The 26,076-nt window shown below is 56.1% G+C and overlaps 1 protein-coding gene across 1 annotated transcript in view; it reads left to right on the forward strand.

Annotated features, from left to right (window-relative positions):
• Positions 1 to 26,076, forward strand: part of LOC133358589 (MAM and LDL-receptor class A domain-containing protein 1-like) — a 68,151-nt gene that overhangs the window by 28,143 nt on the left and 13,932 nt on the right. Inside the window, exons 16-43 of the mRNA XM_061576956.1 lie at positions 1,674 to 1,773; positions 2,234 to 2,373; positions 3,025 to 3,193; positions 3,876 to 3,986; positions 4,833 to 4,941; positions 5,436 to 5,545; positions 6,017 to 6,157; positions 7,951 to 8,100; positions 9,218 to 9,311; positions 10,654 to 10,804; positions 11,648 to 11,774; positions 12,679 to 12,789; positions 14,478 to 14,586; positions 14,730 to 14,839; positions 17,153 to 17,293; positions 17,804 to 17,953; positions 18,275 to 18,368; positions 18,769 to 18,919; positions 19,322 to 19,445; positions 20,302 to 20,412; positions 21,086 to 21,194; positions 21,418 to 21,527; positions 22,067 to 22,207; positions 22,337 to 22,486; positions 22,596 to 22,689; positions 23,191 to 23,341; positions 23,842 to 23,965; positions 24,589 to 24,699. Coding sequence (XP_061432940.1) covers positions 1,674 to 1,773; positions 2,234 to 2,373; positions 3,025 to 3,193; positions 3,876 to 3,986; positions 4,833 to 4,941; positions 5,436 to 5,545; positions 6,017 to 6,157; positions 7,951 to 8,100; positions 9,218 to 9,311; positions 10,654 to 10,804; positions 11,648 to 11,774; positions 12,679 to 12,789; positions 14,478 to 14,586; positions 14,730 to 14,839; positions 17,153 to 17,293; positions 17,804 to 17,953; positions 18,275 to 18,368; positions 18,769 to 18,919; positions 19,322 to 19,445; positions 20,302 to 20,412; positions 21,086 to 21,194; positions 21,418 to 21,527; positions 22,067 to 22,207; positions 22,337 to 22,486; positions 22,596 to 22,689; positions 23,191 to 23,341; positions 23,842 to 23,965; positions 24,589 to 24,699 — 3,493 coding nt within the window. The remainder of the gene's footprint in view (positions 1 to 1,673; positions 1,774 to 2,233; positions 2,374 to 3,024; positions 3,194 to 3,875; positions 3,987 to 4,832; positions 4,942 to 5,435; positions 5,546 to 6,016; positions 6,158 to 7,950; positions 8,101 to 9,217; positions 9,312 to 10,653; positions 10,805 to 11,647; positions 11,775 to 12,678; positions 12,790 to 14,477; positions 14,587 to 14,729; positions 14,840 to 17,152; positions 17,294 to 17,803; positions 17,954 to 18,274; positions 18,369 to 18,768; positions 18,920 to 19,321; positions 19,446 to 20,301; positions 20,413 to 21,085; positions 21,195 to 21,417; positions 21,528 to 22,066; positions 22,208 to 22,336; positions 22,487 to 22,595; positions 22,690 to 23,190; positions 23,342 to 23,841; positions 23,966 to 24,588; positions 24,700 to 26,076) is intronic.

Here is a 26,076-nt window from a genome sequence, read left to right on the forward strand (position 1 = left end):
CTCAGTCACGCGCTCACTCACTCACTCACGCGCTCACTCACTCAGTCACTCACTCACTCGCTCGCTCACTCAGTCACGCGCTCACTCACCCACCCTCCACTTCTATCGTCCCTCACTCACTCACTCGCTCACTCACTCACTCACTCACTCACTCACTCGCTCACTCACTCGCTCACTCACTCAGTCACTCACTCACTCGCTCGCTCACTCAGGCACGCGCTCACTCACTCACTCACGCGCTCACTCACTCAGTCACTCACTCACTCGCTCGCTCACTCAGTCACGCGCTCACTCACCCACCCTCCACTTCTATCGTCCCTCACTCACTCACTCGCTCACTCACTCACTCACTCACGCGCTCACTCACTCAGTCACTCGCTCGCTCGCTCACTCAGTCACGCGCTCACTCACCCACCCTCCACTTCTATCGTCCCTCACTCACTCACTCGCTCACTCACTCACTCACTCACGCGCTCACTCACTCAGTCACTCACTCGCTCGCTCACTCAGTCACGCGCTCACTCACCCACCCTCCACTTCTATCGTCCCTCACTCACTCACTCGCTCACTCACTCAGTCACGCGCTCACTCACTCAGTCACTCGCTCACTTGCTCGCTCACTCAGTCACGCGCTCACTCACTCACGCGCTCACTCACTCACTCACTCGCTCACTCACTCAGTCACTCACTCACTCGCTCGCTCACTCACTCAGTCACTCGCTCACTCACGCGCTCACTCACTCAGTCACTCGCTCACTCACGCGCTCACTCACCCACCCTCCACTTCTATCGTCCCTCACTCACTCACTCGCTCACTCACTCAGTCACTCACCCACCCTCCACTTATATCGTCCCTCACTCACTCACTCGCTCACTCACTCACTCACTCGCTCACTCACTCAGTCACTCGCTCACTCACTCGCTCACCCACCCTCCACTTCTATCGTCCCTCACTCACTCACTCGCTCACTCACTCACTCACGCGCTCACTCACTCACTCACTCGCTCACTCACCCTCCACTTCTATCGTCCCTCACTCACTCACTCACTCGCTCACTCACTCACTCACTCACTCGCTCACTCACTCACTCACTCACTCGCTCACTCACTCACTCACGCGCTCACTCACTCAGTCACTCGCTCACTCACTCAGTCACTCACTCACTCACTCGCTCACCCACCCTCCACTTCTATCGTCCCTCACTCACTCACTCACTCGCTCACTCACTCACTCACTCGCTCACTCACTCACTCACTCGCTCACTCACTCACTCACGCGCTCACTCACCCAGTCACTCGCTCACCCACCCTCCACTTCTATCGATTCCCTTCCTCCCTCCCTCTCTCTCTCGTCTCCCTCTTCTTCCATCACTCCCTTCCTTTCTTACTCGTTTAGCGAACACCGTCGTCGTGTTGTTGTTGTTAAACTCGGCTAAGCGATTAGCGTTGATTCGTTTGCACTCACGTGCTCACGAGCTGGGTACGGGTACCCGTTTGCGACCCTGGTGCGGCCGGGTACGGGTAAGGAATCAAAACCCGTTTGCGACCTCTGCTACCCGGGTGACCTTTGTCTGTGTGCCGTGTGCCGGTGAAGGTTACCCGGGTGACCTTTGTCTGTGTGCCGGTGAAGGCTACCCGGGTGACCTTTGTCTGTGTGCCGTGTGCCGGTGAAGGCCTCGGGCCTGGTGGGGCCGGCGTGCGTCCCCCCAGGCGACTTGGTCTTCAACGACGGCGAGCTGTGCTTCACCTCCGGCTGGGGCAAGGACGGCGCCGGTAGGTTGGTGGTGGTGGTGGTTGTGGTTGTGGTGGTGGTGGTGGTTGTGGTGGCGGTGGTGGTGGTGGTTGTGGTGGCGGTGGCTGTGCTTCACCTTCGGCTGGGGCAAGGACGGCGCCGGTAGGTTGGTGGTGGTGGCGGTGGTTGTGGTGGTGGCGGTGGTGGCGGTGGTTGTGGCGGCGGTGGTTGTGGTGGTGGTGGCGGTGGTGGTTGTGGTGGCGGTGGCTGTGGCGGTGGTGGCGGTGGTTGTGGTTGTGTTGGCAGTGGTGGCTGTGTTGGCAGTGGCGGCGTTGGGTGGCGGTGGTTTCGGTAGTGGTAGCGGTGGAGGCGGTGGTGGCGGTGGTGGCGTGGCATGCATGGACGCAGCAGCGAGGGTTGCCGGTCACGCGGACAATGCCCACAGAGTCGCTGCAACGGCGCGAGTGAGTGGACCCCCCCTGATGTGTGCGTGTGCTGCAGGCGCACTGCCCAGCGTTCTGCAGGAGCTGCGCATCCCCATCATGAACCAGCAGCTGTGCAACGAGTCGATCCACGTGGGGAAGGTGTCGCCCAGGATGATCTGCGCCGCCTACAAGGCCGGGCACGCCGGCGTGTGCTCCGTGAGTACCCACTCGCTCGCCCGCTTGATCAATCGCTTGCTCACTCGCTCGGCCACTCGCTCACTTGCCCACCCACCCACTCAATCGCCCCTCATTCACCCACTCGCTCGCCCACTCAGCCGCTCGCCCGCTAACTCACCCTGTCACTCAACCACCCACTCAATTGGTCACTCACCCGCTTACTCGCCCACTCATTCACCCACTCGCTCGCCCACTCAGCCGCTCGCCCGCTCACTCACCCTGTCACTCAAACACCCATTCAATTGGTCACTCACCCGCTTACTCGCCCACTCATTCACCCACTCGCTCGCCCACTCAGCCGCTCGCCTGCTCACTCACCCTATCACTCAACCACCCACTCAATTGGTCACCCACCAACTAAATCGCCCCCTCATTCACCCATTCGGCCACCCACTTTCTCACCCTATCACTCAACCACCTGCTCACTCGCCCACTCATTCACCCACTCGCTAGCCCACTCACTCACCCTGTCACTCAACCACCCACTCAATTGGTCACTCACTCGCTCGCTCGCCCACCCACCCACTCAATCGCCCCCTCATTCACCCACTCGCTCGCTCGCCCACTCGGCCACACGCTCGCCCGCCCACCCGCCCGAGGGATGGAGCCGTCTCCCTGTCCTGGCTGCAGGGAGACAGTGGCGGACCGCTGGTGTGCCAGCGCTTCGACGGGCGCTGGTACCTGGCCGGCATCACCAGCTGGGGCTTGGTCGACTCGGAGGGGCGCTGCTCCGTCAACTACGACGTCTTCGCGCGCGTCACCTCCTTCTCCTCCTGGATCGAGTCCATCCAATCGCAGGGTACCAACACCACCACCACTACCGCTGCCACCACCATCACCGCCACCACCACCACCATCGCCACCACCGCTGCCACCGCCACCACCACCGCCACCACCACCGCCGTCACCACCACCGCCGTCACCATCGCCGCCGCCACCTTCGCCACCACAACCGTCACCGCCACCACCACCACCACCATCACCACCACCGCCACCACCATCGCCACCGCCAGCACCACCTTCGCCACCACCACCAACGTCATCCTTCTCTGCCAGCCCCCCTCCCTTAGCCCTCCCTCCTTCCGTTCTCCCTCCCTCCACCCCTCCCCCCTCCCGACGATGACAATGATGTCGACGATCATCATCGTCCTCGTCATCATCATGATGGACACCATCGTCATCGTCGTCATCATCTTCATCATCGTTGTCATCATCATCGTCGTCTTTATCATCGACTTCATCGTCATCATTATCGACATCATCGTCATCGTCAATGACATCATCGTCATCATTATCGACATCATCGTCATCGTCATCATCATCGTCATCGACATCATCGTAATCATTATCGACATCATTGTCATCATCATCGACATCATCGTCATCATCATCGACATCATCGTCATCGACATCATCGTCATCATTATCGACATCATCATCTCTCCCCCCCTCGTCCGCTCCCCCCCCCCGCCCCTCCGTAGCGGCGTGCGGTGCCGGCGAGCTGTCGTGCGACGCGGTGACGTGCGTGCGTCGCCGCGCGATCTGCGACGGCGTGGAGAACTGCGCCGACAAGACCGACGAGGCCAACTGCGGTGAGACACGCCGGCGTGGGAAGACGTGGGCGCAGAGAGAGAGAGATGAGATGGACACAGGGAGAGAGAGAGAGATGGACACAGGGAGAGATGGACACACAGAGAGAGATGGGCACACAGAGAGAGAGAGAGATGGGATGGGCACACAGAGAGAGATGGGCACACACAGAGAGATGGGCACACAGAGAGAGATGGGCACACAGAGAGAGAGAGATGGGATGGGCACACAGAGAGAGATGGGCACACACAGAGAGATGGGCACACAGAGAGAGATGGGCACACAGAGAGAGATGGGCACACACAGAGAGAGAGTTGATGGTTGAGTGTGTGGGTGTGAGTGGGCGAGTGGTTGAGTGAGTGTGTGGGTGAGCGAGTGAGTGAGAGTGTGGGTGGGTGGGAGAGTGGGTGGGCTAGTGTGTGTGGTTGAGTAACTGTGTGTGTGTGAGTGTGGGAGAGTGGGCGAGTGGGTTGGCGAGTGAGTGGGTGTGAGTAAGCATGTGTGTGTGGGCGAGCGGGGAGAGTGGTGGAGATGAGAGGGTGGATAACCGAGTGGGCGAGTGAGTGGGTGTGAATGAGCGTGTGTGTGTGGGCGAGTGAGGAGAGTGGTGGAGATGAGAGGGTGGATGACTGAGTGGATGAGTGAGCGGGTGTGAGTGAGCATGAGTGTGTGGGCGAGTGGGGAGAGTGGTGGAGATGAGAGGGTGGATAACTGAGTGGACGAGTGAGTGGGTTTGAGTGGGGAGAGTGGTGGAGATGAGAGGGTGGATGAGCGAGCGAGCGAGGGGGCTTTAGTCGATGAGAAATCAACTCCCCGATTCCTCTGATTCTGGTTCGGGGTGCGTACAGCTTCGGGCTGCGATGACAATTTCCTCTTCACGGAGACGTCGGGAGATTTCCACTCCATCAACTACCCCCAGAACTACGAGGACAACACGAACTGCCGATGGATCATTCAGTGAGTCGCCGTCGTCGTCATCATCGTCGTCGTCATCATCAGAATTAACGTCGGTGTCCATGCCGTCGGTGTCTCTCTCCGTGTCTCTCTGCGTGTTACTTGCCGTGTCTCTCTCCGTGTCTCTCACCGTATCTCTCACCATGTCACCGTGTCTCTCACCGTGTCTCTCACCGTGTCACTCACCATGTCACATGTCTCTCACCGTGTCTCTCACCGTGTCTCTCACCGTTTCTCTAACTGTGTCTCTCTCCGTGTCTCTCACCATGTCCCCGTGTCTCTCACCGTGTCTCTCACCGTGTCACGTGTCTCTCACTGTGTCACTCACCATGTCACCGTGTCTCTCACTGTGTCACTCACCGTGTCACGTGTCTCTCACCGTGTCACTCACCATGTCACGTGTCTCTCACTGTGTCACTCACCGTGTCACGTGTCTCTCACCGTGTCACTCACCATATCACGTGTCTCTCTGCGTGTCCCTCACTGCCACGTCCCAGGGTCCCCCAGGGCCACGCCATCGACTTCACGTTCTCGGCCTTCAGCGTGGAGTTCAACTACGACTTCCTGCGCATCTACAGCGGACTGGGAGAGGACATGCTGCTGAGAGGTGAGTGGCCGTGGTGGTGATGGTGGTGGCGGTGGTGATGGTGCTGGTGGTGACGGTGGTGGTGCTGGTGGTGGTGGTGACGGTGGTGGTGGTGATGGTTGTGGTGGTGACGGTGGTGACGGTGGCACTGGTAGAGGTGGTGGTGGTGCTGGTGGTGGCGGTGGTGGTGATGCTGGTGGTGGTGGTGGTGATGCTGGTGGTGGTGACGGTGGTGGTGGTGGTGATGGTTGTGGTGGTGCTGGTAGTGGTGACGGTGGTGATAGTGGTGGTGGTGATGTTTGCTGCTGCTGCTGCTGCTGGTGGTGGTGCTGGCGATCACAAGGGTCACGACGGACCTGGCGTTCTGGGTTGCGCCGGGGCCTGGGGAGAGACCTGGACGCAACCGGCCATTGACAATTGTCCACCCCTCCTCCCTCCCCCCTCCCCCCTCCCCCCCTCCCCCCCCCTCCCCTCCCCCCCTCCCCAACTCAGCTTCGCTCACGGGAACCGAGAACCCCGGTTTGGTGCGACTCTTCTCCAACGTGGCCACCGTCGAGTTCTCGAGTGACGTCAGCCTCAACAGCAGCGGCTTCGCCGCTCGCTACAGCTCCTTCTTCTTCGGAGACCTCTCCAGTACGACGTCGTCGTCGTCATCGTCACCGTTACCATCGTCGTCACCGTTACCATCGTCGTCATGGTCACGATCGTCATCATCAACGTCGTCGTCGTCATCATCGTCGTCATCACCATCGTCATCATCACCGTTACCATCGTCGTCATGGTCACGATCGTCATCATCAACGTCGTCGTCGTCATCGTCGTCGTCATCACCATCGTCATCATCACCGTTACCATCGTCGTCATGGTCACGATCGTCATCATCAACGTCGTCGTCGTCATCGTCGTCGTCATCACCATCGTCGTCATCACCGTTACCATCGTCGTCATGATTGCCGTCATCGTCACGATCGTCATCATCAATGTCGTCATCGTCGTCATCATCGTCGTCACCGTCGTCACCGTCACGATCGTCATCATCAACATCATCGTCATCATCGTCGTCATCCACCACTCACCGATTCGCTCCGGACGCTCGCTCGTTGTCGCTCTCCAGCGGTCAGTCGCTCTGGTATCGCTCTTCTGCGGCTCGTAACACAGAGGAGTTCACTCACTCACCCACCAAACACACACAACCACCCAACCCACTCACCTGCTCACCTGCCCACTCACCTACTAGTTCACTCACCCGCTCACTCACCCGCTCACTCACCCACTAGCTCACTCACCCACCCACCCAACCCACTCACTCACCCACTGGCTCACTCACTCACCCACCAAACACACACAACCACCCAACCCACTCACCTGCTCCCCTGCCCACTCACCTACTAGTTCACTCACCTGCCCACCAACTCACCCACTAGCTCACTCACCTACTAGTTCAGTCACCCACCCACCCAACCCACTCACCTGCCCACTCACCTACTAGTTCACTCACCCGCTCGCTCACCCACCCACCAACTCACCCACTAGCTCACTCACCCACCCACCCAACCCACTCACTCACCCACTGGTTCACTCGCCCACCCACCAACACACAACCACCCAACCCACTCACCTGCTCACCCGCCCACTCACCCACTAGCTCACTCACCCACCCACCCAACCCACTCACTCACCCACTGGTTCACTCACCCACCCACAAAACAATCACAACTACCCAACCCACTCACCTGCTCACCTGCCCACTCACCTACAAGTTCACTCACCCGCTCACTCACCCACCCACCCACTCACCCACTAGTTCACTCATCCACCCACCCACCCAACCCACTCACCTGCTCACCTTCCCACTCACCTAATAGTTCACTCACCCGCTCACTCACCCACCCACCCACTCACCCACTAGTTCACTCACCCACCCACCCAACCCACTCACCTGCTCACTCACCTACTAGTTCACTCACCCGCTCACTTACTCACCCACCCACTCACCCACTAGCTCGCTCACCCACCCACCCAACCCACTCACCTGCTCACTCACCTACTAGTTCATTCACCCGCACACCCACGCGCCCACTCACCCACTAGCTCACTCACCCACCCACCCAACCCACTCACTCACCCACCCACCCAACCCACTCACTCACCCACTGGTTCACTCGCCCACCCACCAACACACAACCACCCAACCCACTCACCTGCTCACCTGCCCACTCACCTAATAGTTCACTTACCCGCTCACTCACCCACCCACCCACTCACCCACTAGTTCACTCACCCACCCACCCAACCCACTCACCTGCTCACTCACCTACTAGTTCACTCACCCGCTCACTCACCCGCCCACTCACCCACTAGCTCACTCACCCACCCACCCAACCCACTCACCTGCTCACCTGCCCACTCACCTACTCTGTGTGCAGACAAGGAGCTCATCGACTGCACGTTCGAGTCGGGCTGGTGCTACTGGGAGCAGGACCCCTACGACAGCGCCGACTGGGAGCGGCTGAGGGGCCCCAGCAGCCCCCAGGGCTCCGGCCCGGACGTGGACCACACCGTCGGCGACGCCACCGGTAACGATGCTCCGGTAGCCTTGGGGGGGGGGGGTGCTCCAGTGGCCTTGGGGGTGGTGCTCCGGTAGCTTTGGGGGGGGGGGTGTTCCAGTGGCCTTGGGGGTGGTGCTCCGGTAGCCTTGGGGGGGGTGCTCCAGTGGCCTTGGGGGTGGTGCTCCGGTAGCCTTGGGGAGGGGGGCGATCCAGTGGCCTTGGGGGGGGCACTCCAGTGGCCTTGGGGGTGGTGCTCCGGTAGCCTTGGGGGTGGGTCTCCGGTAGCCTTGGGGGGGGGGGTGCTCCAGTGGCCTTGGGGGTGGTGCTCCGGTAGCCTTGGGGGGGGGGTGCTCCAGTGGCCTTGGGGGTGGTGCTCCGGTAGCCTTGGGGGGGGTGCTCCAGTGGCCTTGGGGGTGGTGCTTCGGTAGCCTTGGGGGGGGGGGCTCCAGTGGCCTTGGGGGTGGTGCTCCGGTAGCCTTGGGGGGGGGGGGTGCTCCAGTGGCCTTGGGGGGGGCACTCCAGTGGCCTTGGGGGTGGTGCTTCGGTAGCCTTGGGGGTGGGGGTGCTCCAGTGGCCTTGGGGGTGGTGCTCCGGTAGCCTTGGGGGGGGGTGCTTCAGTGGCCTTGGGGGTGGTGCTCCGGTAGACTTGGGGGGGGGCGCTCCAGTGGCCTTGGGGGTGGTGCTTCGGTAGCCTTGGGGGGGGGTGCTCCAGTGGCCTTGGGGGTGGTGCTCCGGTAGACTTGGGGGGGGGGCGCTCCAGTGGCCTTGGGGGTGGTGCTTCGGTAGCCTTGGGGGGGGGGTGCTCCAGTGGCCTTGGGGGTGGTGCTCCGGTAGCCTTGGGAGAGGGGTGCTCCAGTGGCCTTGGGGGTGGTGCTCCGGTAGCCTTGGGGGGGGGGGGTGCTCCGGTAGCCTTGGGGGGGGGGTGCTCCAGTGGCCTTGGGGGGGGTGCTCCAGTGGCCTTGGGGGGGGGTACTCCGGTAGCCTTGGGGGTGGTGCTCCGGTAGCCTTGGGGGGGGTACTCCAGTGGCCTTGGAGGGGGGGGGGTGGCGCTCCAGTGGCCTTGCTCGCAAACGACACTTGCCCCAGCAGTCTATTAAAGGCTACCCGGGGGGGCCTTTGTCTTTGTGTGTCCCCTGAACTGCAGGCTACTACATCCGTGGGTCGGTGAACGGCGTGGCGGCCAGCCTCGTCAGCCAGCTGCTCGCTCCGCAGACATCGACGGCGTGCTTCCAGTTCTGGTGGGTCCGTGCGTGATCGTCATCGCAGTCGTCATTGTAATCGTCGTTGTAATCGTCGTCGCAGTTGTCATCGTCGTCATCATCACCATGATCGTAGTCGTCATCATCGTAGTTGCCACCGTAATTGTCACTGTAGCCATTATCATCATCATCATCATCGTCATCATCGTAGTTGGCACCCTAATCATTGTCATTTTAGTCAACATCGTCGTTATCATTCTCATCACCATAATCATCGTCATCCTAGTCATCATCGTCATCTTCGTCATCATCGTAGTCGTCATCGTCATCATCTTCATCGTAGTTGCCACCGTAGTCATTCTTACCCTAGTCATTGTCATTTTAGTCAACATCGTCGTCATCATTGTCATCACCGTGATCATTGTCATCCTAGTTATCATCGTCGTCATCATCGTCATCGTCATCATCATCGGATCCACGTCGTCTGCAATGAAAAATATATAATCAAACCGCTCACCTCCTGCTTCAGACACAGACTTGTTGGCGATGACAATATCTCCCATCGGACAACAACGACCCTTCGCTCCCGCGGTTTTGTGCCAAATTTATTGAGGCGCGACAGCCTGTCTAGGCTGTACGAGGATGTCTTTGCGTGTATATTCATCCCTCTGTGTGTCGCTGTATCCGTGTGTGTGTTCCTGTGTGTGTCCCTCTGTGTTATGGGGAGTGGTAGTGTAGCAGTTAGCGCGCTGCGCTACGAACCCGGCGACCCGGGTTCAATTCCCGCTCACGGCCAACACCGGTGACGATTATCTGAACCGGTTCTGGGCCTCTTCTAGATCGACTCAGCCTCAAATGGGTACCTGGTGCGGTGTGTAAACGTCGCCGCTAGGGAGACAAAGATGGCCGGTTGTGGTGCTGGCCACCCACAGGTGCTCGCTAACAGCACTTGCCCCGATAGTTTGTTAAGGTTATACGGGGGATCTTTATATTTTACGTGTATGTGTGTATTCGTCCCTGTGTGTGTGTAAGGTGCTCGTTGTGTTAAAGCTCTACAGGGGATAATTGTCTTCGTCCAAGTCTATGTCCTGTCCTTGTCAGTTTAACAAAACATTTTTTGTAAATGTTGTGGTTTCACGCTTCAACACACCGGTGAGCTAAAGCAGTGAACTATTTGTCTTTTGTCAACGTGACACTTTTTCTTGCTGATTGGTCGTGTCGGGTGGTGGAGGGTTACGACACATTTATAAATAACGCGATCTAAACCCAAAAACGTTGATTATGAATGTATGTCCTTGTGTCTGTCTCTGCACGTGTCTCTTTCCCTGTGCGTGTCTCTGCGCGTGTCTCTGCATGGCCCTCTGCGTGTCCCCGTGCGCAGGTACCACATGCATGGGGTGGACGTCTACCGCCTCACTGTGTTCCTGCGGAGGGAGGGAGCGGCCGACTCTCTCCTGTGGCAGAAGGAGGGGAACTACGGCAACCAGTGGCACTACGGGCAGATCGCCATCAGCCAGACGCAGAGCTTCAAGGTAGCCGGCGCCGGCGATCTGCCACTCTGGCCAAGCCTCTTGCCGCGGGCCGCGGTCGGAACGCGGCGGGCGCCGTTTGCAGGCCCATCGGCGGGCACGGGCGACGTGTCGTCGATGGGGCCTCCTGTTCGATCCGCTGCTGGATGAAGGCCGCGTCGAAGGGGGTTGCGGCCATGTTTTTGCGATTTGAAGTCGGCGCCGGTCCCAACGGGCGCTCGTGGCCACGCGACGAGACCGAGAAGATGGCGGCGGCGCATGCGCGAGTTGTACAGTACCTCTATACACCCCCCCCATCCCCCCCACAGAGCCGAGTTCGGCCGAGTCGAGTGAGTCGGGTAATGGAAAACCACGATGATCACCGGTGTTGGCCGTGAGCGGGGATCGAAGTCGGGTCGACGGGCTCGTAGCGCAAGCGTTTTGCTTTCCGCTCGGCGTCATAGCAACGAGCGCGCTGGGAAGTTGAACGTCGCGGGACCTTTTTGGGCAGTGCTATAAAAGTATGACGAATTTGAAAAGATTTGCCACCATTGTCGTCGTCAGAGTCCTCCCTGCCATCACCGTCGTCACCGTGGTCACCGTCGCCATCATCGCTATGGTCACCGTCACTGTGATCACCAGTGTCACCGTCACATCATCGGTGTCGTCACAGTAGTCACCGTCGTCACCGTGGTCACATTCACCGTCGTCACCGTCGTCACCATCGCCACCATCGTCACCATCGTCGTCGTTGTCGTCACAATCATCAACGTCATCGCCGTGGTCACCGTCACCATCATCACCGTCGCCACCATCGTCATCGTCGCCGTACCACGTGGTGTGACGAGGTGGTGACGCCCCCTGCAGGTGGTGGTGGAGGCGCGCCGCAGGCTGCACCAGCTGTTCAACGAGATTGCGCTGGATGACGTGGCGCTCATCCCCGGGGTCTGCCCCTCCCCGTCCCCAGAGCCCCCGATTATCACCACCACCGCCCGTGAGTGACCCCCTCCACATTGCCCACACTCCCCTCCAGCGGTAGTGCGGTGCCCTCTCCCGGCGGTAGTGCAGCGCCCTCCACTCGTACCAGCGGCGTTGCAGTGATGCGCCTGTGCAAGCGGGGAGTGGTGGCGCAGCGCTTAGCACGCTGCACGCCGAAGTCAGCGACCCGAGTTCGATTCCCACTCATGGCCAACAGCGGTGCCCGAACTTCCGGAACCGGTCCTGGACGTCCCCTTAGGTCCGCTCAGCCATAACTGAGTGCCTGGTACTCTGTGTGAAACATCAGCCGTGGGGAGACAAAGGCGGCCGGGCAGTGGAAATTCTGGCCACACACCACCCCGCCGAGTCAGCCTTCATAGCTGCAACTCGCTCACTGCACTTGCCCCAACGGCATGTTAGAAGGCTATATGGGAGATCTTTGTCTGTCTTCGTATCTGTGCGCAAGTTGGCACGGTAGGGGGCACAGGCGGTGAATCTGGTGGTGATGATGATGCTCGTGGATGATGATTGTCAGTGGCGATAATGATGGTGATGATTCTAGTGACGATGATGATGGTGGTCATGATGATGATGATGGTGGTGGTTGCGATTTTATCCATTTATTTGTTAGCGAATGCTATTCCACGGGACTTCCCACCGTCAAAACACCAGATACATTTACGAACTATGTAAAAGGATAAATGTTCTTTGAGTCTACGTCAGCCTCCTCCTCCATCCAGCATGTTCAGGGCAACAACCATTCCGCCCGGGACGCCCTGACGCACTTCACAGCCGATGTTCACGCCACGGTCTCCTAGCTCCCCCGGTCACGCAGGGAGCAGTTCAGCTGCACCCATCGGGAAGCAACTCCTGATTTGACGTGCGCGTTCTGCCCGCGTTCTGCCCGTGCACGTGCGCAGCCCCGTGTCCCCCGGGCCAGTTCGTGTGCGCCGACATCTCGTGCGTCCCCCTGTCCGCTCGCTGCGATGGCATCAACGACTGCAACGACGCCTCCGACGAAGCCTCCTGCAGTACGTCGAGAGGGAGCGGGTCCGGGGGGCGGTGGAGCAGAGGGGAAATAGTAACCTCCTCCAGTCTCGCCCTCCTCCCTTTACTTTCACTACACCTCCCCCCCCCCCCCCCCAATGTTTACGCCCGGGTTAGAGCGGGCGATATCGGGGTTTGCAGTCAACTGAGAGGCGCGGGAAGCCGTGGGCAAAGCAGCGGCTCTACTGACGACCTCCGTGGCCCCTTGTAGAGAGGTTTCGTGAACTCCCGTGAATGTGGGAGAGAACGGGAGGTGAGTGCACAGTCGGCTGTGCAAGCCTTCTCCTGGCTAGCCAGGGCACGTGGCTCATACTCGACGCCCACCCACGGGAAGTGCTAGGTCACCTTAACCCATTCCCGTTCCGAGGCATCTGCAAGTTTGCCGCGTGGGGGCTCCCGTTCACCGCCGAATGTCGGAAACGCGCGAGCGATTCCGACATTAATTTTTGTTGTTTGCTTATAAATGTTTATTGTGACAAGAGCGCAGGACCCACATCCGACGCGCTCGCTTTCAGGCTCTGCAACAAGGAGGGGAGGGAGACCATCTGGCTTCAAATTCCTTCTCCCTTCCCTTGGAGCTTATGACTTATGGCTGCGTTCCACGCTCGCATGAATGTTCATTTTATTTCGAGAGGCGTGGTGCCGTGTTTGCTAAAGACGTTGTACTCACCGCACAGAACTGTAGCGACACGACCGCCACGCTATGATAGCCAGCGCCAAGCTGTGCCACGTGCCCTCCCGCGTTGCCTTGTGGGAGCCTCGGTACGAACAAAGTTATTTTATATTTTAGTTTTTCTTCCGTCTCCGTTCCGATGACGTACATAGAAGGTGCCACGGTGGCTAGGAGATGTTAACTACCTCGCCTGGCATACAGGAGGTCGTGGGTTCAATCACGACCCTGACACCCATGATCGTGTGGATTTTTCTCCGCATCCTCCGGCTTTCCCCTCCACATTGAGAAACAACACGCGTTTAGAGCTGTAAATTGCCACGCAATAAGCCACTTCGTTGAGCTATCATTTGTGGCCTGGTCGCTTCTGAAAAAAGAGCTACATAGCTCAGTGGGCCTTACCCAGTAACAGTAATAAAATAGTTTTAAATATCGATTTAAATCTTTCGTGACTGCAGGGATTCATCTTCTTGGTTCTTTCGGTAAAGTCACGTAGAATGGAAATAATAAAATAATAAAAATAAAACATAATAAAAAAAACGTCGTGAGAATTATTTTATTATGTTTTATTTTTATTATTTTATTATTTCCATTCTACGTGACTTTACCGAAAGAACCAAGAAGATAGTTTTAAATAGCTCAGCTTAGTACGCGAACATCATCGGAATGCGAACGGGTTAAGTGGGGTCATCGTGCTGGTTCGGCTCGGTTACGAGCCAGTGGAAAAATGAGTCTTAGGGTTCCTCTCAGTTGGATCAATTCACAGAGGGGTCGGCATAAAGTGACTGGAAAAACTAGAGCAGAGTTATGAGCGGAGCACTAATAGGACAATAAATAAGTGTGGGCTCAAGAAAGCTGCAGTGCAATGTGGGGCAGTTATCCTCATCAGGCCATCCGTCGAACACCGCAATCAACAAGATGTGAGCGAGTGGGCGGGCAAGCAAGCGGGTGAGGTGAGCGTGTGAACAATAAAAAAAAACAATTTGCATCGTCCCTCTGCAGATTCCGGCTGTGACGACAACTTCCTGCTCACGGGGATGTCCGGGAGCTTCAACTCCATGAACTTCCCCGGGGACTACAACGACAACGCCAACTGCCACTGGATCATCCGGTGGGTGGGTGGATTAGCTCGAGTGAGTGAGTGAGGAGTGAGTGTCACCCGGCCAGTATTCCAACCGGGAACACCTCTGCCCATGTCCCCGGCACCGCCGCGCGCCCGACGTCCTGACGGCACTCCCGTTCTTTTCCCCGCAGGGCCCCAGATGACTACGCCGTCCAAATCTCGTTCTCGGCCTTTGCGCTTGAAAACAGATACGACTTCCTCAAGATCTACAAGGGCCTGGGCCCCGACAAGGAGCTCCAAGGTGAGCGGACCGAGGGATCGGTGGACCGGTAGCTCATGCGTCGAACTCGGACCCCACACCGCATCGCAGCAAAGGGGCCGGGCTCCGCTGTCTGTACGAGATCTCCAGGACCGGCAGTCTCGCCGGCATTGGTTCGAGCCGAGCCCGACTCTGTTGCCGATGAGACGCCGCGCGTCGTAATTGGTCGGGAGTTTATTTTTCGCTTTGGCCTGAATCAATGCTGCTGAAATAGTGCAGGCTCGGATGGTCGTGCTTTATTGCTTTACGTGAAGGGGACACTGTTGGGGGACATGTGCACCAACAGGGGCTTGCACACAAACACGTCCACGTCGACATCTACGCACACTTCTTTTAGCCCCGCCCCCCCTCCCAATACGTTCCATTCATTGGCTACCACATTCTGATAAGCTCCCCCCCCCTTAACTTGTATGTAAGAGCTTGCATCTTGGAATCCCTGCCTCACTTGATGCAGCAAATCTGGCTGTGACGGTCCCACCTGATGACAGAGACTTGTGTTGCCTCCGAAACGTCGTGATTTCTATTTATTTATTAATTTTAATTTCATTTCTTTTTACCTACGTGACTTTACCGAGAAAACTAAGAGTATACTGTTGGGGGAGGCACGCGGTTGTGGGTATTGCGTTGTGGCTTTTTCGGGATGTTGCTCCATGAACGTGGCTGCCGATCTCAGGCACGAGTCTGCCGCCGTCGTGCGTCGAGTCTGGAACGCGCACGTGCCGAACGTACGTCGCCCGGTTCTTGTTTGGGATTTGTTATTACCCTTAATAGTGTGCACGGTCATTGCATGGGCGTGGCTCTTGTCGGAACGACTCGGCAACCCCAACGTGCCTTAAACATCAAGATCTTGCTTTATCTTCACATAGCGCCTCGGCTCAAGGTGCTTTTCCAAAGTTTGAAAGCAGTTAAAACGAATGCGATTTTGTTGGCAGGGGAGGGGTGCAAAATGAGAAGGAATTAGTGACCATTACAGAAGACTCATAGGGATCACCAAAGGGCTATAGTGGAGGGACGGGAAGGAGGGCGACTGCTTAATGTATGGGGGGCGGTGTTGAGTCTATGGGTAGTGTTGAGTCTATGGGTAGTGTTGAGTCTATGGGCGGTGTTGAGTCTATGGGCGGTGTTGAGTCTGTGGGCGGTGTTGAGTCTGGTGCAGTGTTGAGTCTATGGTGCAGTGTTGAGTCTATGGGCAGTGTTGAGTCTGTGGGCGGTGTGGAGTCTATGGGCGGTGTGGAGTCTATGGGCGGTGTGGAGTCTATGGGCAGTGTTGAGTCTGTGGGCGGTGTGGAGTCTATGGTGCAGTGTTGAGTCTGTGGGCGGTGTGGAGTCTATGGGCGGTGTGGAGTCTATGGGCGGTGTTGAGTCTATGGGCAGTGTTGAGTCTGGTGCAGTGTTGAGTCTATGGGCGGTATTGAGTCTGGTGCAGTGTTGAGTCTATGGTGCAGTGTTGAGTCTGTGGGCGGTATTGAGTCTGGTGCAGTGTTGAGTCTATGGTGCAGTGTTGAGTCTATGGGCGGTGTGGAGTCTATGGTCGGTGTTGAGTCTATGGGCAGTGTTGAGTCTGGTGCAGTGTTGAGTCTATGGGCCGTGTTGAGTTTATGGGCGGTGTTGAGTCTGTGGGCAGTGTTGAGTCTATGGGTGGCAGTGTTGAGTCTATGGGTAGTATTGAGTCTATGGGCAGTGTTGAGTCTATGGCAGTGTTGAGTCTATGGGCAGTGTTGAGTCTATGGGCAGTGTTGAGTCTGTGAGCAGTGTTGAGTCTGTGGGCAGTGTTGAGTCTATGGGCAGTGTTGAGTCTATGGTGCAGTGTTGAGTCTATGGGCAGTGATGAGTCTATGGGCAATGTTGAGTCTATGGTGCAGTGTTGAGTCTGTGAGCAGTGTTGAGTCTGTGAGCAGTGTTGAGTCTATGGTGCAGTGTTGAGTCTATGGTGCAGTGTTGAGTCTATGGGCAGTGTGGAGTCTATGGGTACTAGAGGCTTCAAGGGAGGAACAGAAGGGTGTTAAGGAAGCGGGCTGCTTAATGTACAGGGGACCGTTCCAGCCCCTGCGCACCACAAGGCAACTTTTCCATTTTAACTGACAAATGAGGGCAAACGTAACCACACGGTGATTGAGGCCTATCGCCGTGCGGCTTGTACTGTTTGTACGCGCACGTGCCGATCGGTGCCTTGGTTACTTGGTTACTCAAACTCCGCGGTGCAACAGTTACACCGGTTATTGTTTAATAACCCTCTACCATTTTCTCTCGTTTTGTCCCGCTCTCTCTGTGCGTGTGCGTCTCTCCGCATCGCAGCCTCGTTGACGGGAACGAGCATTCCAGGCGACGTGCGGGTCTTCAGCCACGAGCTCACCGTGGAATTCACCTCCGACGCGAGTCAAACAGACAGCGGCTTCAGTGCCACCTTCACAGCGTTTGACTTCTCCGGACTCACGAGTACATCACCACACAATACACTCACTCACCCGCTCATACACTCACTCACCCACTCACTCACTCAACCACTCACTCACCCACCCACCCACTCCCTTCACCACGTTCCGTTTCTCCGGACTCACAAGTATGGCCAGCGAGAGCGGCATGGCCCTCTCACCCGCCCACTCACTCACTCACCCACCCACTCACTCACTCACCCGCTCGCTCACTCACTCAGCCGCTTACTCACTCGCTCACCCGCTCACCCGCTCACTCACTCAGCCGCTCACTCACTCGCTCACCCGCTCACTCACTCACCCGCTCGCACACCCACCCACCCACTCCCTTCACCACGTTCCTTTTCTCCGGACTCACAAGTATGGCCAGCGAGAGCTGCGTGGCCCTCTCACTCACTCACTCACTCACTCACTCACTCGCTCGCTCGCCCGCTCGCTCGCTCACTCACTCACCCGCTCACTCAGCCACTCACTCGCTCACCCGCTCAGTCACCCACTCTTTGTCTGTGTATAGACAAGGAGCTGGTGGACTGCTCCTTCGAGTCGGGCTGGTGCTACTGGGACCAGGACCCTTATGACAGCGCTGACTGGGAGCGGTTGAGCGGGCCCAGCTCTCCACCCAACACTGGCCCGGACGTGGACCACACCTTTGGGAATTCTTCAGGTGCGCGCGAATGCAGAGGCTTGTGTTTTCCCACATGATGGATGCCGTGCCCTACGAGAGGCCAAGGAGTGGACATCCATCCTTCTCTGTCTGCCCATCCACCCATCCACTTGTCCATCTGTCTGTATGTCCGTCTGTCCATCCGTCCATGCTTGAGAATGCTGTCAATGAGCCTGCCTGTAGGTCTGTGTGCAAAGTTGGGTCACGGTAACCCTCGTAAAGATGATCTAATGTGAACGAAACAGGAAAGTACAAACGCATGTTGGAAACCGTTATAGAATCCTTGCGTTGCATGATTGTTCTCCCTGGTTTCTCCCGCAGGGTTCTACATCCGGAACCAAAACAGCGGCGTCGCCACAAGCATCCGCACGTTTACCTTGGACCCCGAACCCAACCCCACGTGCCTCAAGTTCTGGTGAATACGATGACACGTTACCCTCCACTAGAAGCTCCACGGTGGTGTGGGAATAGTTTGAAATCACACGGGCCCAGAATGTAAACAATGGGCCCTTACCTGTAGACATCCTGTCAGTTCATCGGCAAAGTCTGCCTCTGCCGATGAGTCACCGTCCGCCCAAACCCGGTCCACTGGACTCAACGCTACTGAAATTGTGTGTGATCCACAATCCTCGCTGCTGCTGCCTCCACATTGCTGACAAACAGGCAGCCATGTGCGGCGTAACCACCACCACCGGCCGGCTGTGTGACAAGAAACTTGCAAACGCCACATGTCTGTGCATGTCATTGTGTTGTGTGTCCACGTGCGTTGGTGCGTGCATATTTGTACACCCGTCTCTGCGTGTCCCTTTGCGCAGGTTCCACATGTACGGGGTGGACGTCTATCGCCTCTCCGTGTCCCTGCGGAGGGAGGGAGTGCCCGATATTCCCGCGTGGCTCAAAGAGGGGAACTACGGCAACGTTTGGCACTACGGGCAGCTCTCTTTCATAGAAGCAAATTCCTTCCAGGTCAGTGCACGCTGCTTTGTCACCGTCAGCAGCTAAGGCAAGTCCCACGGGGCACGGTCTGAAATTCGGGGCTGCAGTTTACAGGCCCATTGGCAATATGCCGTACTTGTCATGGGGCCTCCTGTTGATCTGCTATTGGATGAGCCCCCCCCCCCCCACGCCAAAGTTGTGGCCTCATTACAAGAATAGGCCTAGGCTCAAGTCCCAACTCGGACTCCTCTCTGTGCTGAAAATCTAATTATTCAGTAATAAAAAAATATATATATCATGCGTACCAGTGTTCCAAACCTCGTTGTATGGTTTTGTCAAAAACAATCATCTTCGTCTTCGATTTTCGGTTACGGTTCGCAAATGTTATTCCCGGTCAACGGTTACTGGTTACCGGTTTCCTCTCCATTGCAGGTGGTGTTTGAGGCCCGGCGGAGAGCCGGCAGCAGCGAGATAGCGCTGGACGACATCTCGCTGGAGCCTGGGGTCTGCCCGGAGTTGCCCTATTCCCCGCCCACCCCTATAATCCCTACCACCCGTGAGTCTTCCGCCGAGCCTCGTGGTCCTGATGGCCACGTTATGAATCGACGTGCAGGCTGAGCCGGGATGAGTTGGGCCCGGAAATGGCTTTTGTCAGATATGTAGACGATTTGCCATCGACTGGCACTGCGAGCCTTAGACTCGCACAGACACCCACAAACTCGCACAGAGACCCATAGACTTGCATAGAGACCCATAGACTCACACAGAGACCCATAGACTCACACAGAGACCCATAGACTCACAGAGAGATCCATAGACTCGCACAGAGACCCATACATAGACTCACATAGAGACCCATAGACTCACACAGAGAACTAAAGACTCGCAGAGAGAGACAGATCCATGGCTGGCTTATGTATGGCTCGCTGGTTCTAGGCTCACCGGAGCCAGAGCCTAGCCTGAGCCGATCCATGACTACCAAAACGAGGGCATTATCCTGAGCTGCTATTACAGACGCCAGACTGTCTACAAACATTGGACGCCAGCAGCTGCAGCAGCAGACATTCTCCGCTCTTGCGATCACTCTTTTGCCTTCTTCTTCTCCCCCTCCGCTCCATTGTGCCTCCTCCCATCCGCTCTATCAGGCCGGTGACCCGAGCTGGATTCCCGCTCACGGCCAACACGAGTGACGATTTTCTGAACAGGTTTTGAGCTTACCCTATGTCGAGCGAGCCTCAAATGAGTACCTGGTGCAGTGTGTACACATCGCCACTAGGGAGACAAAGGCAGCCAGGCATGGTGCTAGTCACCCACCTCCTCGTGCACCGTGCCGGGTTTCATAGGTGCTCGGAAACAGCACTTGCCCCAACAGTGCACTGAAGGCTACACGGGGGATCTTTGTGTGCATGCAGCCCCGTGTTCTCCGGATGAGTTCGTGTGCGGGGACATCTCCTGCATCCCTCTACTCGCGCTCTGCGACGGCGTCACCGACTGCAACGACACCTCGGACGAAGTTGCCTGCAGTACGTTGAGCGGGGGGCGGGGGGGGGGGGAAGGTCCCCCTCCCGCCATGCCTTCCTCTCTAACTCCCATTTCTCTCCACGTCATCCCCAACGTTTACCCCCGATGCCGCCGGGTTAAAGCGGGAACGTCAATGATTTCCATAATTTCAGAGGCGCGGGGAAGTCACGGACGAAAGTTGTTCAAGGCAGCAGCGCTACTAACGATCGCTCGAGCCCTGTGGTCTTTCTAGGGAGGGTTGGCAAACTCCGAATTAATGTGGGAGGGAACCGGAGATGAAATATCCTGGCTTGCCAGGAGAAGGCTGTGCCCGCCTTCTCCTGGCAAGCCAGGATATTTCTCCTCCTCGATGCCCACCCCAAGGAAAATCTTGGGTCCTCAAAGTGGTGTCACTGCCCTGTCTTGACTTGGATACTCGCCAGTGGACAAGGAGTCAAAGTCTAGGTCCTCTGATGTGGAATCAATTCGCAGAGATATTTGGTATGAGGGCCAAATCGGAGTGAGGGGTCAGGATAAATTGACTGGCTTATTGAGCTTGCCATCGAAAGCCTCAAACGACAAAATGTGAGTAAGCGAGTGGGTGGGTGATTGAATAAGCAGGGGGGTAAATGAGTGTGAGCGAGTGAGTGTCTGAGCTGGTTCATGAAATAACCAACCTGCATTATCGCTCTGCAGATTCCGGCTGTGATGACAACTTCCTGCTTACGGGGACATCCGGGAGCTTCAACTCTATGAACTTCCCTGAGAACTATGTAAACAATGCCAACTGCCGCTGGATCATCCGGTGGGTGGGTGGGTGGGAGGGTGGGTGAGTGGGTGAATGGGTGAATGGGTGGTTGAGCTTGATTGAGTGTGTGTGAGTGAGTGAGCTAGCGAGCGAGGGTGACCCGGCCAGTATTCCAACCGTGAACCTCTGCACCAGAGTCCCGAATGCACCACGGCTTGGCCCATTTCCTTGGCCTGCCCGTGGTCACATCCTGACCACGCGCCCACTCTTTTCCCCACAGGGCCCCAGATGGCTACGCAGTCCAATTCTCATTCTCGGCCTTTGATCTTGAAAACAATTACGACTTCCTCAAGATCTACAAGGGACTGGGCGCTGACAAGGAGCTCCAAGGTGAGCAGACCGAGGGATTGGTAGACCGGTCATCATCATCATCGATCACTCAGGGTCGAGTATGATTGTCCTCCTGGTGGGTTATTTTTGGGGATCTTCAGATGGCTGAAGAGGCCGATAAGAGATCCGCAGATTCTGCTGCAGTGTGGGCAAGGGAATGTGATGGTGGTGGATAATGGGTTGGGCCTTCTTGGTGGTTAACCTCCTTCCTAAGTTGTTGCCGCTTGTCCTCTGTGGCACGGTGAAGATCTTTTTGCGTAGAGTGTGACCCCATCTTGGATAATCTTCCTCCGTGTGGTTCTGTCCTGTGCAATGTCTTCCCAGTTGGTGGTGTTGATGTGGCCACTTCTTGAAGTCGTTGTTCTTGTAGCGCTCCTTCTGTCCTACAGGGGCACACTGTCTTGCGTTTAGTTTGGGATACAGGACCTGTTTAAGGAGGGCAGGAGTTGGGCATCCTAACAACGTGGCCAGTCCATCTGAGCTGGTGTTGGGTGATTGTAGTGGTGATGATGTTCAAGTTTGCCTCCTCCATGATGCAGCTTCATTGACGGGAACAAGCAACCCCGGCGACGTTCGGGTCTTCGCTCACGAGCTCACCGTGGAGTTCACCTCCGATAGCAGTCAAGTCAAAAGCGGCTTCAGCGCCTCCTTCAGCACATTCGACTTCTCTGCTCTCACAAGTAAGGCCAGCGAGAACATTCCGGCCCACCCAGTCACCTGCTGGCTCACTCACGACCATGGCCAGTGAGAGCTGCGTGGTCCACTCATCTGCTCACCCGCTCACTCACCCACTTTTTGTCTGCATGTAGACAAGGATCTGGTGGACTGCTCCTTCGAGTCGGGCTGGTGCTACTGGGACCAGGACCCTTACGACAGCGCCAACTGGGAGCGGCTGAGTGGGCCCAGCTCTCCAGCCACCACTGGCCCGGACGTGGACCACACCTTTGGGAACTCGTCAGGTATGCACTTAGGAGAGAGAAAAAACCAGCGCTAAAAGTACAAACGCATGTTGGAAACCATTATAGAATCCTTGCGTTGCATGATTGTTCTCCCTGGTTTCTCCCGCAGGGTTCTACATCCGGAACCAACACAGCGGCGTCGCCACGAGCATCCGCACGTTTACCTTGGACCCCGAACCAAACCCCACGTGCCTCAAGTTCTGGTGAATGCGACCACATGTCCCCATTTATGAGGAGCTCCACAGTGGTGTGGGAATAATTTGAAATCACACTGGACAAGAATGTAAATGGTTGGACCCTTGCCATTGTGAGAAGGAACACATGTTCCAACCCTATGTCCATGGATCTGACAGCTCTGCTATTGAATTATATTTAGCGAAGGGTGCTTATAACACCCTTAAACCTCTAGACATCCTGTCAGTTCACCAGCAAAGTCTACCTCTACCAGTGAGTCACCATGCATCAAAACCCAGTCCAGAGTTTCGCTTGTCTTGAATCAACGCTGCTGAAATTGTGTATGATCCACAAACCTCGCTGCTGTTGCCTCCACACAGTGCTTGGTAACAGAATCCATGTGTGTGTTGCTGAGTGTCCTGTTCTGTTTGTGTGTGTTCATGTGTAAGTATGCCCATCCCTGTGTATCTCTGTGTCCCTGTGTCCATCTCTGTGTCTGACTCTGCCCGTCTGTGTGTCCTAATGTGCAGGTACCACATGTATGGGGTGGACGTCTATCGCCTATCCCTGTCCTTGCGAACCGAGGGAGTGGCTGACGTTCCCCTGTGGGTCAAGGAGGGGAACTACGGCAACCAGTGGCACTACGGGCAGCTCAACTTCAGCCAATCACAGAACTTCCAGGTCGGTGCATGGCATTTGCCACCCTCACCAGCCCAATTGGCCATGGTCTGTTTAACACGTAGGCTTTTGCAATCAATATCATCCATAAAAGGTTTTTTTTAGGGTTAGATCGTGGTCTGAATGTTACAAAGGTGCGGTTTGCAGACCCATTGGTAATATGCCGAAATAGTTATGAAGCCTCCTCTCGATCCACTACTGGATCAGGGCCCCCCCGGTGCCTCCAGGCGTTACTTCACCAACACGTTGTTTTTTTGGACGACAGTGGTGAATGTTGTGGCTCTCATGGCAAAAATGGGCCTAGGTTTGAGTCCCGCCTTGGGCGCCTCTCTGTGTGGGGTTGGGACGAATGCCCCCTGTTCCACTATGCACTTGCTCCAGTGCTGAAAAAGCTAATCACGGGTTTTTAGTCGAAAACAATCATCTTTATCTTCAATTGTCAGTTACGGTTCGCAATATTTTCGGTTAACGGTTATTGGTTACCGGCTTCCCCTCTGTTGCAGGTTGTGTTTGAGGCCCGGCGGAGGGCCGGCAGCAGCGAGATAGCGCTGGACGACATCTCACTGGAGCCTGGGGCCTGCCCGGAGTTGCCCTACCCTGAGCCCACCCCGATAATACCCACCACCCGTGAGTCTTCCTCCTGATGGCCGCGTTACAAATCGCCGTGCGGGCCGAGTAGTTAAAAATGGCTTCCATTCGATTTATAGAAGATTTGGGTCAGCGCCCTTTAAAGAGTTTTCACAATTTGCAAATTCATGCAATTTGAGTAAAAACTCGCCCCTACTAAAGAAGGTATCGCAAAACTTTACAGTATAAATGTAACGAAGGTAGTTCTACATGTCAAATCAAGACATGTGAAAAAAAAAGCTAAATGAGAGGACATACTCAAGGAAAAGCCAAAAGGAAGAAAATGCGTCTTGCAGAGTATCCTGAACTGTTTGGTGCTCAGATCCAACCTTTGGGCCCACGGACGAGAGTTCCAGATATTAGGCCCCACACTCGAGAAGGCCCTACTGCCCAGCGTAGAATGAAAAATTCTAGTTCCCCTAGGTCGACTGAGCCTCAAATGAGCACCTGGTGCGGTGTGTAAACATCGCCGCTCGGCAGACAAAGGCGGTCGGGCGTGGTGCTCGCCAACCCACCCTCCCTGTACGCCGTGCCGGCCTTCGTTAGGAGCTCACGAACAGCGCTTGCCCCCAAAAGTCTGTTAAGGCTACACGGGGGATCTTTGTCTTTGTGTGTGTGCGTAGCCCCGTGTCCCGCGGGTCAGTTCGTGTGCGCCGACATCTCATGCATCCCCCTGTCCGCTCGCTGCGACGGTGTCAACGACTGCAACGACGCCTCCGACGAAGCCTCCTGCAGTAAGTCGAGAGGAAGGGGGAAGAGTTACCGCTCTGCAGAGGTCGCAATCGGTTTTGATTCCTTACCTGTACCCGTACCCGGCCGCACCAGGGTCGCAAACAGGTACCCGTACCAGTACCCTACCCGATACTCAGCTACCCGTGCCTGGCCGGGTACGGGTAGGGTACGAGTATTGGGTACCCGATTGCGACCTCTGGGATGAAGCCATGTTGCAGGCGCGGGTGGGTTGATTCTAGGAACTTGAATTGTGAGAAGAGACAAGATGTTGGAAAATGAGTGACAAACGGTGACTCACCAGTGACTCAAGGCCTACCCGTACCCATACCCAACCACATCAGGGTCGCAAACGGGTAGCCGGGTATCGGGTACCCGGTTGCGACCTCTGCCCCTCTGGTCTTGCCCTCGTCAAGGGCGACAGAACGGCTCGCGCGACCCTGAACGCGGCGTGAGCAATGACTCGCTGGGGCTCCCGTTACCATGTGGCACCCTGCTGTTGTGGAGTTACTCATGCAGCCAGCTATGGCTGCAGGATTTTGGTAGTACATGTTGTTTGTCGTTTATGGTGAAAATTCTGTCACAGTTCCTATGATCACTGTTTCATTGCTTTATTTAGGTGATTTCGAAAAGTTTACTGGTTTGGCCATGTTTGTTTGTTGTAGTACGGAGTAAGACTGATGGCCTTAATCTAAGTTGTCTTGTGGTTGTTGTTGTTGTTTGACTTGCATCCCACTGGGATTTTTGCACACAGCGTTGGTGTATGGTGCTTTTTCTGCAATATTTTGCTGTCTTTTCTTGGATTTTCTGTTTGCACTTAGTCACATATGCACTTTAAGATGTTTTCTTGTTCATGTTTTTGTTTTTTGTTTGTTGCAGTTGCACCCGATTCAAGAGCCGAATGGCTCACAGGGCTATACCTAATAAATAAAACTGAACTTGAACCGTGTGGCACCCGTTACCATGGCACCCGTTACCGTAGCACCCAAGGGAGTTGGGAAACACTGAAGCTCGTTGAGGTTCAGAAGGAAAACTCGCGGTGGGTTGGGAGACCGCTCTCTGCGCCAATTGTCAGCGGTTCTCCTGCTGTGTCTGTTTCACCTGATGACGGTTGCTTGTGTTGCGATAGAAACATCGTGATCTATTAATTTTCTATCTACGTGACTTTACCGAAAAAACCAAAAAGTATAGCAAACAGTAAACCGATAATTAATGAGCAGAACAATAATTACTCGCAACTTTCATATTTATAACATCAATTATTGCCTTAATAACATATGTAATACAAATGAATAAAGTAAATATGTTTTCCTCAGCCACAGACCTGTTGAAACGCATGGAGTGATGACGTCATGGGGGTCGTCATGGCGCCCATGTTGTAT

The sequence above is a fragment of the Lethenteron reissneri genome, chromosome 62 (genome assembly GCF_015708825.2).
Source record: "Lethenteron reissneri isolate LAM-NWPU_2019-01 chromosome 62, ASM1570882v1, whole genome shotgun sequence".
Classification (NCBI taxonomy): Eukaryota; Metazoa; Chordata; class Hyperoartia; order Petromyzontiformes; family Petromyzontidae; genus Lethenteron; species Lethenteron reissneri.